Source organism: Cebus imitator, unplaced genomic scaffold, assembly GCF_001604975.1.
Source record: "Cebus imitator isolate Cc_AM_T3 unplaced genomic scaffold, Cebus_imitator-1.0 Scaffold61, whole genome shotgun sequence".
In the NCBI taxonomy this organism is placed as follows: Eukaryota; Metazoa; Chordata; class Mammalia; order Primates; family Cebidae; genus Cebus; species Cebus imitator.
Window position 1 is genome coordinate 1,779,239 of NW_016107376.1, and position 16,821 is coordinate 1,796,059.

The window sequence follows — 16,821 nt, forward strand, 5'->3', positions numbered from 1 at the left end:
ATTACACTTATTATGCACGTTGTTTCTATTATTATGACACTGGAATATATAATGAAATTATTATACAGCTCGCCATAATGTACAATCAGTGGGAGCTTGTTTTCCTGCAACTAGAGGGTCCCTGCTGGGGGTAATGGGAGACAGTGACAGATAACCAGGCCTTAGACTCTCATGAGGAGCTTGTAACCCAGATAATGTGTATGCACAGTTCACAGTAGGGTTTGTGCTCCTATGAGAATCTAATGCCACTGCTGATCCGACAAGAGGCTGAGCCCAGGCATTAACGCGAGTGATGAGGAGTGGCTGTAAATACAGACTGAAAGACGAAGAAGCCATTAATTGAGATAGGGAAGACCGTGGGAGGAGTAGGTTTTGGGGGAGGTTATGTTGGTAAAGTCCATTAGACATCTTAGTAGTGTTACTGAATAGGCAGTTGGATACACGGGTCTAGAATTTAGAGGAAAGACTGGCAAAGGACTAGAATTAAAAAATCTGACACTGAATGAAATTACTTAAGGAATGTAGATAAAAGACATTAAAGAGCTTAGCCCTGTGCTGTCCAAGATTTCCAGTTGATGAGGAAGAATCAGCAAAGGAGACAAAGGAGCAGTCCATGTAATAGAAGGAAAACCAGAAAAGTGCGCTTCCAGAAACCAAGCAAATAAAGTTCTTCAGAGAAGATGGAATAATCTACCACGTCAACTATTGCTCATGGTCAAGTAAGATTGGAGCTGAAAATTTATCCCCGGATTAGCAATGTGGAGGTCATTGGTGATCTTGACATGACTAGTTTAGTTGAGTGGTGTGGGTGAAAACGTAACTGGGGTGGGCTCCAGAAAGTGGAAGGAAAGCAAGTAAACTCAATTGTTTTAAGGAATCTTCTTGTAAAGAAAAGATAAATGAGATACCTAGAGGAATATGAGGTGACATATGAGGGGAAGTAGCATTTTTACATGCTGATGGAGTTTCCATTAGAATGGCAAATACTGATGAGGAGGGGGCAGAGGATAATTACTGCTGTGTGTGGATACTTCTGGCAGAGCGGGGATGGGGAGTGAGAGCCAGTGCCCACATGGGTGGGTTGGCCCTTGCTGGGAACATAGCAATGGGAGATAAAGCAGAGCAACCAGGCAAACACGCAGCTCCACAGGCGGGGTTATGGAAATGCCTGGGTATTCTCCATTTGCCTCTATTTTTTCCAGTGACAAAGGGAAGCAAGTTCACTGGGGGAGCGTGAGATGAGAGAGGGTTATCAGAGGCTTAAGGAGGGGGCGATGGGCCGGGCGAGGTGGCTCACGCTTGTAATCCCAGCACTTTGGGAGGCCGAAGCGGGTGGATCATGAGGTCAAGAGATCGAGACCATCCTGGTCAACATGGTGAAACCCCGTCTCTACTAAAAATACAAAACATTAGCTGGGCATGGTGGCGCACGCCTGTAGTCCCAGCTACTCGGGAGGCTGAGGCAGGAGAATTGCTTGAACCCAGGAGGCGGAGGTTGCAGTGAGCCGAGATCGTGCCATTGCACTCCAGCCTGGGTAACAAAAGCGGACTCTGTCTCAAAAAACCACAGCAAAAAAAAAAAAAAAAAAAAAAAAAGAAAAAAAAAAGGAGGGGGAGATGGCACACAAGTCTTTGGGGAAAAGTGAATGGAAGAGGGATATTTAGTGCGATGTCTGGGCAGCAGTAGGGGGCCAGTTGACCATGAATTGAGGGTGAGACTGGCCAGTGGAGTCATGCCCAAGGTCAGCTTATGGGTACAAGAACTGGACATCAAGGGTTAGGGATGTACAAAGCCAATAAGACAAATACTGATTGAATCAGATTAAATTGAGGGAAACTTATTTCCCATCATCATGTAGACATCAGAGGGTGGTTTTCTCTTGGAATCACATGCCTGTCCCACCAGGATTTTGCCATCTTTAAGACAAAATCCACACAACCCAGTATGCTGAAATACTTACCGTCCTTCAAATCTGTGTTTTAAAAAATCAAACAACGCTTTTTGCATCATATCTGTGACCTGCAATTGAGCAAGGAATAAATTAAGATATGACAAAAAACATTACTAATCATGATAAAACAGTTTCACTTCTCTCAGGAATGCCTGAAAACCTGAGCTTCGTATGTGAGGATGCTGCATTTTTCCGCTTCTGAGTTCTGATGCAATGACAATTGATCTGAACTTATGATGATTTCTAGTGGCAAATCACATTGCAAGTGGTTTCAATCGGTCTCCATTTGACACTATTTCTTGGACTGAGTACACTGCAACTAGCAGAAATCTTCAAAGTAACAGCCAGGTAAACAAAACAGAAAAAGGACAAAGCAGTGTAGACCACAGCTTGAAGAACAACATGCTTTGCTGCTATCAGCTCTTTAAGCTCTAAATTTGGCTCTTTCAACTGCAGAATTCAGAAAGAGGGTCAGGAATAGGAGGCAGAGTCACAAGGGAGTTCAGCATGCAGAAGTCAAGTGTTCTGTGGAAGGCAGCTCCTCACCTCGTAGCCCTTCAGAGAAGGGCCCACCAGGACCACCGGCCGCATGGAAGGTACCACATCATACGGAGGAGTGTGCTCTGTCTGCAGAGAGAGGAGACGCTTTAGACATTTCACAGGCAGGTGGAACATAAATACTTGATGTATAAGGTACTCTTTCTGAACTCTGTAATATGAGGCACTGGTTTTCCAGGCACTTTTTTTTTTTTTTCTACTTGCCTCTTTTCTACATAAACTCAAACAAAGATTGGTGGGTTCACTTTCCTAAAGTTTCCACTTACTGTTGTCTACAGTTTTCTTGCTTATCTCAAGAAATCCTACTGACCTATTAGTTCCTAAAGCAAGAGATGCTGCTTTTGAACAACAACTAGATGATAGAACCAAGAGAAACATGCCTCATGCAAGATAGGTGCTCTAGGCTTGACTAGAAGTTATTATTGCTTTTCGGACGCATTTGAATTTTCTAAAGAGCTGTAACCATTAGACCTCATGTGGTTAATTACAGAGAAAAGAAAGATTTCATCACCTTTGCATGTTAGGTGTTTGTCTTACCTGTGTAAAACCTAATTTCAAAATATGTTAACGCTCACTACCAATACTTTTTACCTAATCTCAAAATATTGTAACTCTCACTATTGTCGAAATTCTATTTTATTGTGAGAGTTTAAAGGAGCATGCATGCTTATTCTAGTAAACCGTAATCATGATTGCTAGATTACTGCTCACAGCTTAGTGATTAATGCTTTCAGATTTTTTAGTTTTTTTACCTGGGTACTTCAAAGGTAAGGTTTATGTGCCTTCAAGGGAAGGTGATTATAATATACTCAACCATGCTATAGTAGACTCAGAAGGTTCATTATCAGTGTACATATCTAATATGATTCTCAAAATTAGTTTAAGTAGTGTTTCTGTTAGATAACTAATTGATGTCTTTCTGTAATTATTTATTTCTTTTTAAGAAGAATAGGGGAAGAGGTACATTTTGTAGCAATTTCCAAAACTATCAACACTTTTCAGCTTAATTGCTTCAAATAAAATGGTTAAATAACATTTTTCAAAGTAATAGTTAACAGCTAATTGGTTTATATTAAAATTGGCTCTTTTGATAACATAAAATATTAAACTGACCCAAGAATGACTTCTTTAAAAAAAAATGCAGAAGAGAAATATGGCCTTAGACACTGGGATAAGCAAATCATTGCCGTATGAATCTTTCTGGTTAAGGAGTGTCAAAAAATATAACGTGAGAATCACACACACCAACAGAAAAATGTTCTTTAAACAATTTTAAGAATTCGATACACTGATAGGCAAATATGAATGTCATTTTTGCATCTGCCCGTCACTCAAGAACATTTTATTGTTGCTTAAAATTGCCCATTACAAACTTTTCTGGCTTCACTTGAACTCGGATTGCCTCAGGGGGAAATTAAAAAGCATTTCAAATTCAAAAGCTTCCATCTGAGATTTCACGAGTAGTCAGAGACAATATAATCAGAGGGGAGAAAAATATTACCCTGACTGTGCTGTCAAATTTCACTGCCTAAAATTTCACCTAGCATTCAGAAGTAATTTTAATTGACACAATCAAAGTAGAATACATTTTTGAACGGAAAAAAAAAAAAAAAAGACAAACATAATACAGTGACAGCACACATGCCACACAAGCACCGCTCTAAATGCAACCTAAAACACAGAAAACAGTCTTCTCATTGAATCTCAGGTTGTTTCGTCTTTGAATTCTACATTGACGTTAACCACATTATCAATAACATAAGAAGAATGAATACCAGTGCCGAAGGCATCATAAGCATATTTCTTAAATTATTTCATGTATACCACCTGGGATCATACTGAAAATGTTTAGAAGCCAAGTCCTTATAACTATGCAGTGTAAGAACATCTTTTCCACTGTTGAAATTAGTAATGTAAATTTCCTGCATTTTAGTAACAGCTACCAAGAAATTTCACCTCAAGACTTTAATTCTGAAGTGGCCCAGTGTTTGATAGGTCTTTGGCTCCTTTGATCTATAACTGCCAACTAGCAAAGGGTCACCCATTGCTGGTAATGAATCAGCTTCTTAATCAATGGGGTAGCTACAGAAATTACCTTATTTGATGGAATATTGGTGCTTTGTGCTCTAAGGAGAATGACACCATCATTTTTATCTACTCTTTCCTGTTAATCCTATTTTTTTTTTTTCTGGGACAGAGTCATCAGCTCTGTTGCCCAGGCTGGAGTGCAGTGGTACTATCTTGGCTCACTGCAGTCTCCACCTTCCAGGTTCAAGCAATTCTTCTGTCTCAATCTCCCAAGTAGCGGGGACTACAGGTGCCTGCCACCACGCTGGGCTAATGTTTTGTATTTTTAGCAGAGACATCGTTTCACCATATTGGCCGGACTGGTCTCAAACTCCTGACTTCAGGTGATCCACCTGCCTCAGGCTCCCAAACTGCTGGGATTACAGGTGTGAGCCATCACGCCCTGGCTACTTGAATTATTTAGTGAAAAAACTGTAATCAACATTTTTAAAGTTTGAAAGTTTAAAGGTAGGAAAACTTCAAAAACCTATCCTGACAAATATGGCTTTAGTTCACGTTCCTGCTCTGTCAAGTCCAGAATGTCTTAGCGATGTCTATTTTTTAAGCTTCTAAATGATGGATACTGTCAGTCGCTTGGCCGCAAGCTTTAGCTATAACAAGATCGGACCTGAGAGATGGGCCCACTGTTGTAGATGAACATCAAGCTGAGGCTTTCTGTGTTAACACAAAAATCCAAGTGTTATAATTTTTGCCTAGAGTGCTGAAGTTTTCCCTTACTAAAGTAATCATGACTGATGCAAAAAACCCAACTTTACAGTTCTGTATCTGACACCTCATTAATGACTTTAGAGTTCCTCCACAAACCAAAATACTTGTTTGGAGAGTTTGGGGGTAGAGAAAAAACTTGACTTCACATGTGTGTGTGAGAATATATCCATGATTTTGCCAGACTTGGCAACATTAGTATGGCTCTAAAAGACAGCATGGTAGCTGTGGAAACTGATGGGTAAACGAGGAGAAAAAAAAGGGAAATTTGTGGGGGATGGTAGCGGTCTTTAAAAAATAATGCTTCGCAGCTACAAAATGGGTAAGAGGAAACAGGCTTTGTCTGAAGTGACGAGAGCTTGAGAATACCTTACAGTTTCCATTTAGGGGACAAGGAACCTCACTCTAGTATCTTGGGTGGCCAATGGCAAAGGCTCTACGCATGACCACCGGCTGCACTGTCCAATGGGTGAGATGCTAAAATCTGACTGATGGAGAAGGCAAGAACATTGGGAGAATATTTATATATGACAATAGGAAAAACTCACAGTAAACCGCCAAAACAAGCCTGCAGTTTTCCACTGGTCTTGTTCATCTGCAGATTTTGCACCTAGTGGATTAGAAGTTTAAATACTGACTAAATTAAAACTTGAATTTTTTTTTTTTTTTAGTACAAGCTATGTATCTGGATACCATTAATCAGAATCTAATAACTGCTTTAATATGCTTGATCATAAGTTAAATTTCTGGAAGAAAGACAGAATAAGCATGCACAATTTAGGTGCATTATATGGAGCTGTCGGTGTTTGACATCCTTGAATGTTGAAACAAATTCCTTTGGTGGTAGATATTATTCCATCAAAAAGGATAAGTACTGTAATGGTGTTTTAACAGGTCACTCCCTGAATTTAGTTGCTTTGAAATGCATGAGCTCAATTAGCTGTTGATAGGTTCTTTGCTTGGGACAGAAATGATTGTATTTCATACAACTGTGGGAATTAATGCTAATGATGCCAGTGGCAGGATAAACACAGCTTATGTCAATGTAAACTTACCGATTTCTGCTTCTGCTTAGCTACAGCAGCATGGAAAGGAAACAAATAACAGAGCATGCACGTTATTGGCTTGTCAAAGGACGCAGACAGTCAACAGGACTAGAAATGTGACACAGTGCGCTTCAGCAGGTGGACAATGGGAGCTCGGAAGTTCATGTTACCTTCTTAAAGAAGGGCATTCTTTTCTCTTTGGAGTGGGGTGACGTTACACTGTTTGCACTGGGTTTAGGGGAGCGGTGGTTTGCTGGAATATCATTTTCTTCTGCATCTAAGCCAGTAGCATCTATGTCTACAGCTATATACAGACAAACAATTCAAAAATCATCAGGTGGACAGGAGAGGAAAAATAGGTTATAAAGAAAATAAAATGAAAGCAAATAAAACCATAGTAAAAAAAAAAATAAATAAAACTATCACGAATGCTTAAAATAGTATGCAAAGAAAATAAAATTTAAAGGTAAAGCATATTAAGAATGCAATGTAATCAAATCTAACAAAACTGAAAGACACGTATCCCTTATAATCTGCTTGAATTAATCAGTTTCATGCTAGAACTGAATATTTTCAGAGAAACATTTTATATCTGTAGTTTCAAATGTAATTTTGATATTCTCCGTATCAACCATATAAAAGTGCAGCACAGAACATTTGACTACATGTCTTATAATATCTTAAACCAGCTTTGAGATAACAAGCAACTACTTTGAAAACTTTTATTATATGTGAGTGCAAAAGTAATTGCAGTTTTTGCATTGCTGGAATTAGCTGTTTGCTATTAGAATACATTCTTAAATAAAATGTGGTTACGTTATATGTCGTTTTAGTGGGCATTTCACACTTTATGCTTTTTTGCTAATGATATTACTTGCTGTTTGTTTATTTTAGACTATGGAAATGATGTTAGACAAAAAGCAAATTTGAGTGATTGTCTTATTCGAGTTCAAAATGGGTTGTAAAGCAGTGGACACAACTTGCAACATCAGCAGCGCATTTGGCCCAGGAACTGCTACTGAACGTGCAGTGCGGTGGTGGTTCAAGAAGTTTTGCAAAGGAGATGAGCCGTGAAGACGAGGAGCATCGTGCTGGCCACTGGAGGTTGACAACGACCACTTGGGAGCCATCATCAAAGCTGATTCTCTTACAACTACACAAGAAGTTGCTGAAGAACTCAATGTGGACCGTTCTACGGTGGTTCAGCATTTGAAGCAAATTGGAAAGGTGAAAAAGCTCAGTAAGTGGGCGCCTCATGAGCTGAGCGAGAATAAAAAAAAAATCATTGTTTGGAAGTGTCGTCTTCTCTTATTCTATGTAACAACAATGAACCATTTATCCATCAGATTGTGACGTGCAACGAAAAGTGGATTTTATAGGACAACTGGTGACAACCAGCTCAGCTGATGGACTGAGGAGCTCCAGAGCACCTCCCAAAGCCAAACTTCCACCAAAAAAGGTCACCGTCACTGTTGGGTGGTCTGCTGCTGGTCTGATCCACTGCAGTTCTCTGAATCTCAGCGAAAATATGCCATCTGAGAAGTATGCTCAGCAGATTGATGAGATGCACCGAAAACTGCAGCTCCTGCAGCCAGCATTGGTCAACAGAAAGGGCCCAGTTCTTCTCCACAACAACGCCTGCCCACACATCATGGAACCAGTGCTTCAGAAGTCGAATGAATTGGACTATGAAGTGTTGCCTCATCTGCCATATTCACCCCACCTCTCCAACTGACTATCACTTCTTCAAGCAGCTCAACAACTTTTTGCAGGGAAAATGCTTCCACAATCAGCAGGATGCAGAAAATGCTTTCCAAGAGTTTGTCGAATCCCAAAGCATGGATTTTTATGCTATAGGAATAAACAAACTTATTTCTCTTTGGCAAAAATGTGTTCATTATAATGGTCCCTATTTTGATTAATAAAGATGTATTTCAGACTAGTTATGATTTAAAATCCATGGTCCGAAACCGCAATTACATTTATACCAATAATACAATGTGCCTCCTTTTGCTGATTTTATGTAAAAATAAGGGCAGTATGAAAAGTTTCACTAAAATTGCAACAGACATTTGAGAGAAAGAGAGAATGGAAAATTATCAACCCAGTCATACACAAGGCAAATGATTCAGGGTCGGCTCCAGGAAGGACAGGATTAAAATGATTTTAAGCCTGATGAAGACTAATGGGAAAACACTGGGTCCCAAGATACCCGAATGAAATCAGTCTAATAAAATGACATTGAAAGACTTCTGGTGACTTATGCAAAGCCACTGGGTTTAACAGAAGCGGCAGAGTGGAAGGGCACAAGGACCCCAGAGGATGTGCGCTGGCTTCCTCATCTGTAAAACGAAGGGTTTAGCTTTGTTGCATGGCATGCTTTTACTTTTCCCATTGTTCCACCTGAAAATAGAGGACTTAAAACGTGTTACAAGAAAAAAAGATGCATAATCTCACTTCAGATTTTACAAAACGCTTCCAAGTACAATTGAAAGAGCTACAGAATTTTATCAACTGCAGAATCAGAGTTGGAAGTATTTTAAAGATCAACTTCAATGCTCTTAAGATTAAAAAACTTAAAGTTTAAAGGACTTGATCTTGGCAAAAACTTGGCAAAGTCAGGATTCAGACCGACTCCACCTGCCTATGTGAGTCTGTAACACTCCCTATACCACACTGCCCATCCCGGTGAAGTCCCTTCTCAATCTGGGTACCCTCTTTCCGTTCCCTTCACTTCTTGAACAGGGTCATGTCCCTGGTGTCAGGATTCAAGATGACATCGTGGAGTTGGGCTAGCTAGAAAATCTTTCTATGGTTAAGAATTGGTCAAGGAGAAGAAAAAAATTTACTCACTCCAGGAAAGCATCATATTATACATGTTAGCTCTCTAACAAAAACCACAGTACGTTTAGATTGAAGGAAGGAACAAATTACTACTTTGAAATAACAGACAGCATGGTGTTACAATACAGCCACCATTCCCTGTGATATATAAGCTGAACTGCTCACAACAGCTTCCTCTAACCTTTTCAAAGGAGTGACAGGCATCACATTATTTTTTAGTTTTGATCTTGGTATGGATATTAAATGAACCAGCCTTTTGAAAACTAGGATTTTTTTTTTTTTTTTTTTTTTTGAAACAGTGTCTTGCTGTCATCACCCAGGCTGGAGTGCAATGGCACGATCTTGGTTCACTGCAATCTCTGCTTCCTGGGTTCAAGTGATTCTCCTGCCTCAGCCTCCCAAGGAGCTGGGATTACAGGCATGTGCCACCACGCCCTGCTAATTTTTGTATTTTTAGTAGAGATGGGGTTTCGCCATGCTGGCCAGGCTGGTCTCAAACTCCCAACCTCGTGATCCACCCATCTCAGCCACCCAAAGTGTTGGAATTACAGGTGTAAGCCACCGTGCCCGGCCAACAAGGATCTCTTATTTAATTATTCTTTTCACTGTGATGGAGTGAATTCCTGCTGTTGTTTGTACAGTATTATAAGAATCAGCTATTGCTTGAATAATGCAGGAGGTAGGATTTCCTATCAAAGGAAGCTAGTAATAGGTAGGCTTACATAGTAAGTATGTCTATCTCTTTGCCCCATCTATGCATACTGATGTTCTAAAAGGTTTAACATATGGTGTGTAGGGAAAATGTACAATGTGCCTAAGGTTATAAGCAATGCTAACTTTGATAACCATCCTATAGCTAACCCTTTGCTCATACAGGAAAGTTTCCTTATGGGGCTTATTGAATGGCTTAAACCAGGAAAGAGTCTCACAAAAGTCTTTCAGGGATGGTTTTCCTCGGCTCTCAACTCAAGAATCATGTTGTTAGCACTTTCCTGGATATGAAGGGCAAGATCTGGGTCAGTATGTCATTACTCCTACAATACATGCTAACTAAAATCAAGTCAGTTTCCTTTCTGGTGGTAAGTTCCCACATGTTTTATCTTTCTGATCTTTTATTGGGCTTATAAAGACCACATTCAAGGGGCATTACCCTTTGAGGGCTTTTCTGAAATTGAATATACCCAGTTGGTGGAGTTGAACTTCCATTTAATCAAAAGCAAAAAAAATTTAAAAAAATTTTAAAAAAAGCAAAAGAAAAATAAGAAGATAACCAGGTGGATGTCAGAATTTATAGGACCCTGGGATGTTCAAGTTCATGAGTTGGATTTTGTGGTTTGCCCACTGAATCTAGCATGCTGAGATCATCACATGTATTTTGTTTTTTAAACAAAGAGTGAGGCTGGGCATGGTGGCTCATGCCTTGTGATCCCACTACTTTGGGAGGCGAGGCAGGCAGGTCACCTGAGGTCAGGAGTTTGAGACCAGCCTGGCCGACATGGTAAAACCCCATCTCTACTAAAAATATAAAAATTAGCTGGGTGTGGTGGCTGGTGCCTGTAATCCCAGCTACTTGGGAGGGTGAGGTGGGAAAACTGCTTGAACTCTGGAGGCGAAGGTTGCAGTGAGCCAAGATCATGCCACTGCACTCCAGCCTGGGTGACAGTAAGACTCCATCTCAAAAAAAGAAAGAAAGAATGAGTGGAAATGCATACATCTTTGGCTGCAACACTGCCCAGGTGTTTGACTTTCCACACACATAGCCTGAGTCAGGCTTGACATTTACCTATATCTGGACATGAGGGCTGGAAATCCCAAATTGAGAACTTTCTAATTTACTAGTTCTGACATTTGGTTAACTCAAGTCTAAAAGCATCTGTGTTCATTCTGAAATACAAAGAATTCTGAAACATGGTCACTTCCAAAACATATTAAAGAAACTTATCAAGACAGTTAAGAAGCATTTTCACATCTGTTTAGCTACATGTATTTTATTGGACTCAGAAGGTTCTCCTTTTAATGAGAGATGTTACCCTTTTTAAATTTCATACTTGTATTTCCATACTTTAGCAAACATTAGTATTTTCTTGGAAAGAGCTACATTGATATATTTGAAAAGTCTCATTCTTCCTCACTAGCATGTATATATTATTATTATTGATAGAGAGCCTTGGAAACATTTTTTTCAATTTATTTATTTATTTGAGACAGTCTCCTTCTGTTGCCCAGGCTGGAGTGTAGTGACATAATCATGGCTCACTGCAGCCTCAACCTCAGGGACTCAAGTGATCCTCCTACCTCAGCCTCCCAAGTAGCTGGGACTACAGGCGCATACCACCATACCCAGTAATGTGTGTGTGTGTGTGTGTGTGTGTGTGTGTGTGTGTGTGTAGAAAAGTGGTCTCACTATGTTGCTCAGGCTGGTCTTGAACTTCCAGGCTCAAGTGATCCTCCTGCCTCAGCCTCCCAAAGTGCTGGGATTACTAGCATGAGCCACAGCACCCAAAAATTTTTTTTGAAATTTAAGTTTTAGTTTAACCTTAAAAGCTTGGGTTAAGTTAAGCAGATCTTGGAGTTGAGACATATGTACACACACGTGTGTGGGTTTGATGTATGTGTTGTGCAGCTAGTCATGATCCCATGACCCAGAAGTCAAGTGGAAAATTTTCCAAGTTCTTGAGAGCATCCAGGTATATATACTTTAGGCAGATACTTATATATTGTTTTTGTTTTGAGACAGTCTTGCTCTGTCACCCAGGCTAGAGTGCAGTGGCGCGATTTTGGCTCACTACAACCTCCACCTCCTGGGTTCAAGTGATTCTCCTGCCTTGGCCTCCTGAGCAGCTGGGACCACAGGCACATGCCACCACTCCTGGCTAATTTTTAAATTTTTATTAGAGATGGGGTTTTACCATACGGGTCAGGCTGGTTTTGAACTCCTGACCTTGTGATCTGCCCGCCTCAGCCTCCCAAACTGCTGGGATTACAGGCATGAGCCACTGTGCCCAGCTGATACTTATATTCTTTGGTCTGGCAATGGGTGAGCGCAGTAGTAGATGGGACCTCTGGGAAACAAGATGAAAATGATCATTCCAGGCCCATCCACACTTGATAGCTGAGCGGTTGTCCCTGGAGGTGGATTGGGAGAGCTTCTCTCTAGAACTTTCTGAAGTTTTCCTTTCAATCAGCTGAGCCATTGATGTGAAAATTATCTCAGAGTCATGATATGCTTAACACGCATTTTGTAGTTGGTTATAGCTCCAGCTAACTCGGTCACAAGTATGTTCTACTCTTGGTATTCACAAAAGTCATTCAAAAGTTGGTGTTCTGTACAAAACCTCAGTGAACATGTAAATCATCTTTTAAAGTATTGAACTCTTCATGAAACTTTTGGTAATGACAAACATCTGCCTACAAAATGGAATTTTTTTTTTTTTGAGACGAAGTCTTACTCTGTTGACCACGCTGGAGTGCAGTGGCACGATCTCGGCTTGCTGCAACCTCCGCTTCCTGGGGTCAAGTGATTCTTCTGCCTCAGCCTCCCAAGTAGCTGGGATTACAAGCAAGCGCCACCATCCCTGACTAATTTTTATATTTTTAGTCGAGATGGGGTTTCACCGTATTGGCCAGGCTGGTCTTGAACTCCTGACCTCATGATCCACCGCCTCAGCCTCCCAGAGTGCTGGGATTACAGGCGTGATCCACGGTGCCTGGCAGTGTTGTTTTACATATATACTAACTTGTTTTTCAAAATGCATGTGCCTCCTTTCATTATACAGACAGTCCTTGACATACAATAGTTCAACTTAAGATTATTCAAGTTTATTATGAATTTTTCAGGACATAACCTCATTGGAAGTCAAGGAACATCTGAACTCATGATGGTTCGACTTATGACTGCTTACTGTGTCTGTCCACATGTTAAGTGCATTTTGAGTTATGATATTTTCCATTTATGATGGGTTTATGGGGGTGTAACTCCATCATAAGTTAAGGAGTATCTGTGTTGCCAAAACCGCTAGAGGGCTACGACATGGCTGGAGGGAATAGCAGAATGTTTCTGGTATATAGAAGGAAGTGAGGCTGACATTTGCAGGCAGAACTGCTGCTTTATTGCAGTATGACACAGACTTTTTCCATTTAGGAGCCTAGTAGCAGTCCCTAGGAATCACTGAAATCGTCTTTAAGATATATAAGAAGAGTATAAGGTTTATATAGTAATCCCTGCAACTTCACATATTTGAGAAGGAGCAGGATAGGCCTCCCTTCCCCTGTGCATTCAGGGACTCCTTAATTACCAAGGGAAGGTATGAGCTTCACATAGTACCTACAGGGGCCTTAATTTTCATGTCATGCATACTCTTTTACTTAATTTTGAGCATCTTAGAATTGCTTGCTGCAAGTTATAAGTAGGTAGTTTCTGAAATTAATTTGCTCCCTAAAACAGTTCATTTGTTGTGCTCAGATTTTGCTTACTTAAAAAGTCCAATATTCTTTGTAGAACTTGGAATTCTATGTAACAGGAGACCAATTGTTTCAATTGCAAAAAAAAAAAAAAAAAAAAAGCCCATGATCAGTACCTTAGTTTGCTGATGGCTGGGCATGGTGGTTCATGCCTGTCATCCCAGCAGTTTAGGAAGCTAAGGAGGAGGAACCCTTGAACCCAGGAGTTTTAAGACCAGCCTGGGCAACACAGTGAGACCCCTTTGCTAAAAAAAAAAAAAAAAGAAAAGAAAAAAGAAAAATCCTATAGTTTTTGCTAAGGAGTCCTTGGTTGGTCTCTAAAGGCCCCCACATTCAGGAATGAAGCTGATTATTAGTAACAGGGAGATCTTGTGCTTAAAGCACATCAGTCGTGTGTCACTAGTTCCTTGATCTTGCCACAGTTGTGCAACTCTCTGCTTTTTATCTCTTCACATTTCCAGCTTTTAGAAATCACACACAGTATTGTTTTGCTGAAATGCCCTTGCAGCCAATCTGTACAATCCTACTCTGATTCCCAATTACAATTCTCTTAGCAAACTAAGATACTGATCATGGGCTTTTTGCCACTCAAATCATTGGTCTCCTGTTTATATAGAATTCCAAGTTCTTCACAGAATAGGAGAGTTTCCAGATTTAGCAAATATAAATACAGTTAAATTTGAATTTAAAACGTTTCAGTATAAGTATGTTCCATAAATTTTTAGTGTAAGTCTGTCCCATGTAATATATACTTAAACTAATAAATTACTGTATATCTGAAATTCATATTTAACTGGGTGTGCTGTATTTTATCAAGCAACCATTAGGATGAACCCACTGCTTCGGAAAGAAAACAGGGCACAGTGGCTCACTCCTGTAATCCCAGCACTTTGGGAGGCCAAGGTGGGCGATTACAAGGTCAGGAGATGGAGACCATCCTGGCCACCACGGTGAAACCACATCCCTACTAAAAATACAAAAATTAGCTGGGCATGGTGGCGCGTGCCTGTAGTCCCAGCTACTCGGGAGGCTGAGGCAGGAGAATCGCTTGAACCAAGGAGGCAGAGGTTGCGGTGAGCCAAGATCGCGCCACTGCACTCCAGCCTGGTGACAGAGCAAGACTTTGTCTCAAAAAATACAAAAATTAAAAATAAGTAAAAATGAAGAAAATAGTAGTTACTCTTTCCGTGAATATTTTCATCTTTTTTCTATACTTCCTGTCTGTATCTTCCACAGAACCTTTCTGGCAGAGCCATGACAGGCCAATCCTCGATCTTCACTTTATTCTCTGTTCTTCACCTTTCTATAGTTTTTATCCTTCTTTCTATTTAATGTTAATGCCATCTCTCACACTGTGCTATGGTTGTTGGCGAGTATTCAACCATTTAATGCCCATAAAAAAGCACCATCACAGGAACTAGGGATTAAAGGTTAAATATGGCTGGTGCAGTGGCTCGTGCCTGTAAACCCAGCACTTTGGGAGGCTGAAGCAGGTAGATTGCTTGAACTCAAGAGTTCGAGACCAGCCTGAGCAACACCATGAAACTCCGTCTCTACAAAAAATACAAAAATTAGCTGGGCGTAGTGGTGTGCACATGTAGTCTTAGCTACTTGGGAATCTGAGGCGGGAGGATTGCTTGAGCCCCGGAGGCAGAGGTGCAGTGAGCCAAGATCATGCCACTGCACTCCAGCCTGGGTGACAGAGCGAGACTCTGTCTCAAAAACAAACAAACAAAAAACAGTTAAATACATTAATCACTTTGATCATCTACAGCAATGTAAACACTTTGACATACTTTTTTTTTTTCAAGCCAGAAAAAAACATTTCCCCATATTGTTTGTAACTCCAAAAGGGCATGCTTACTTCTGATTCCTTCTAACTTCTGTAGGGTTAACACAGTGATTCAGTGTATATGTAAATTCACAAAACTGGATAGGACTGGGGAAGGCATGAAGTGCAGTATGAATGTTTCGGCATTTATCACCTACTTACCAGATGATGGAGGTGTCGATTTTCTGGAACTAGGTACTATGTCACCCAAACTGGATGATGAATTTCCTCCTGATTTACTGGAGTAAAGCAAAAATTTCCATTACATCTGACACTTATTTCAGATCCTCAAACATTTATATTACTCAATAAACATGATAATTCATTGTGTTTTTATTCCGTCTTAAATTTATCTTTCAATTAAGGAGGAAAACAGTATTTCCCAGTGGAGATTCCTAGTGTACCTGAAATAGCCACATGATGGTGTCTGTTTTCAAATTCAAAGTTTAACTGTAAGAGGCCCTGAGAGAATGGAAAAGAACCAGCATAATTTCTGCAGCCCTCAACTTATCTGCCCAGAACACAGACAGTGGAACAGCACAGATTTCTTCTGCTTTTTACGTTAGAGACCCTCGGAGGCAATGCATAGAACCTTAAGGCTAACACCCAAGATTAGTATTTCCTCCCTGGTTTGGTTCCACCTCCTGTTTTGGCTTATTTTATTAATAGTACACTAAGATTGAAAGCACTCAAGATTTTATGGGCAACTGATCAAAGAACAGCAGAGCCATATGAAAACTTGCCAACCACTAAAAGACACAAGAAGCAACATGACTAAACAGAGTATGATATGAGGTAGCCATCAGATAGTACCCAGAATATTTCTCAAGCGTGACTCACATGGAGAATGAAACCTGGTTAATTTGGGAATGATTTGAAGATCATACATCTCAGAACTACCAAGTTTGAAAGCTTGAGACAGTAAGATATACTTCAGTGTCTCAGAAACTTTGGAGTTAATATTAGAACAGCAGCATCTGTGTTTTTCACCAGCATACTGGCATGCTAAATAACATGTTACTGAATGACCCCCTCTCAGATGAAGATGGCAAGGAGCATCTTAAATTCAGATCTCACTGTCTAATGTTTATTATTATGGCCAAGCCAGGGTCTAGTTGAAAGAATCTGCTGCAGTGTTTATGCATCAAAGGGCAATATTTGCTTATGTAAATATTAATATGAAAATAAAAGTTGTATTAAAATATCAGTAACAGACTGAATGTTCTTGCTACTATTCTAGCATTTTAATGCATAAACATCAAAAACTTTATTAAGCAACTGGCAGGAGGGCTCTGCATCTTTTTAATTTTTTTTTTTTTTTTTTTTTTTTTTTTTT

At 40.1% G+C, this 16,821-nt stretch overlaps 1 protein-coding gene across 10 annotated transcripts in view; it reads right to left on the reverse strand.

Annotated features, from left to right (window-relative positions):
- Positions 1-16,821, reverse strand: part of CACNB2 (calcium voltage-gated channel auxiliary subunit beta 2) — a 391,501-nt gene that overhangs the window by 21,177 nt on the left and 353,503 nt on the right. For 6 of the 10 annotated variants that reach the window (XM_017529751.2, XM_017529752.2, XM_037738995.1 and 3 more), the window contains 4 exons: positions 15,648-15,724; positions 6,520-6,653; positions 2,499-2,579; positions 1,962-2,020 (listed from right to left, as the gene is read on the reverse strand). In XM_017529751.2, coding sequence (XP_017385240.1) covers positions 1,962-2,020; positions 2,499-2,579; positions 6,520-6,653; positions 15,648-15,724 — 351 coding nt within the window. Of the gene's footprint in view, positions 1-1,961; positions 2,021-2,498; positions 2,580-5,851; positions 5,914-6,358; positions 6,379-6,519; positions 6,654-15,647; positions 15,725-16,821 lie in introns of all 10 variants that reach the window. The other 4 variants (XM_017529753.2, XM_037738996.1, XM_017529757.2 and 1 more) reach the window with 2 other exon arrangements.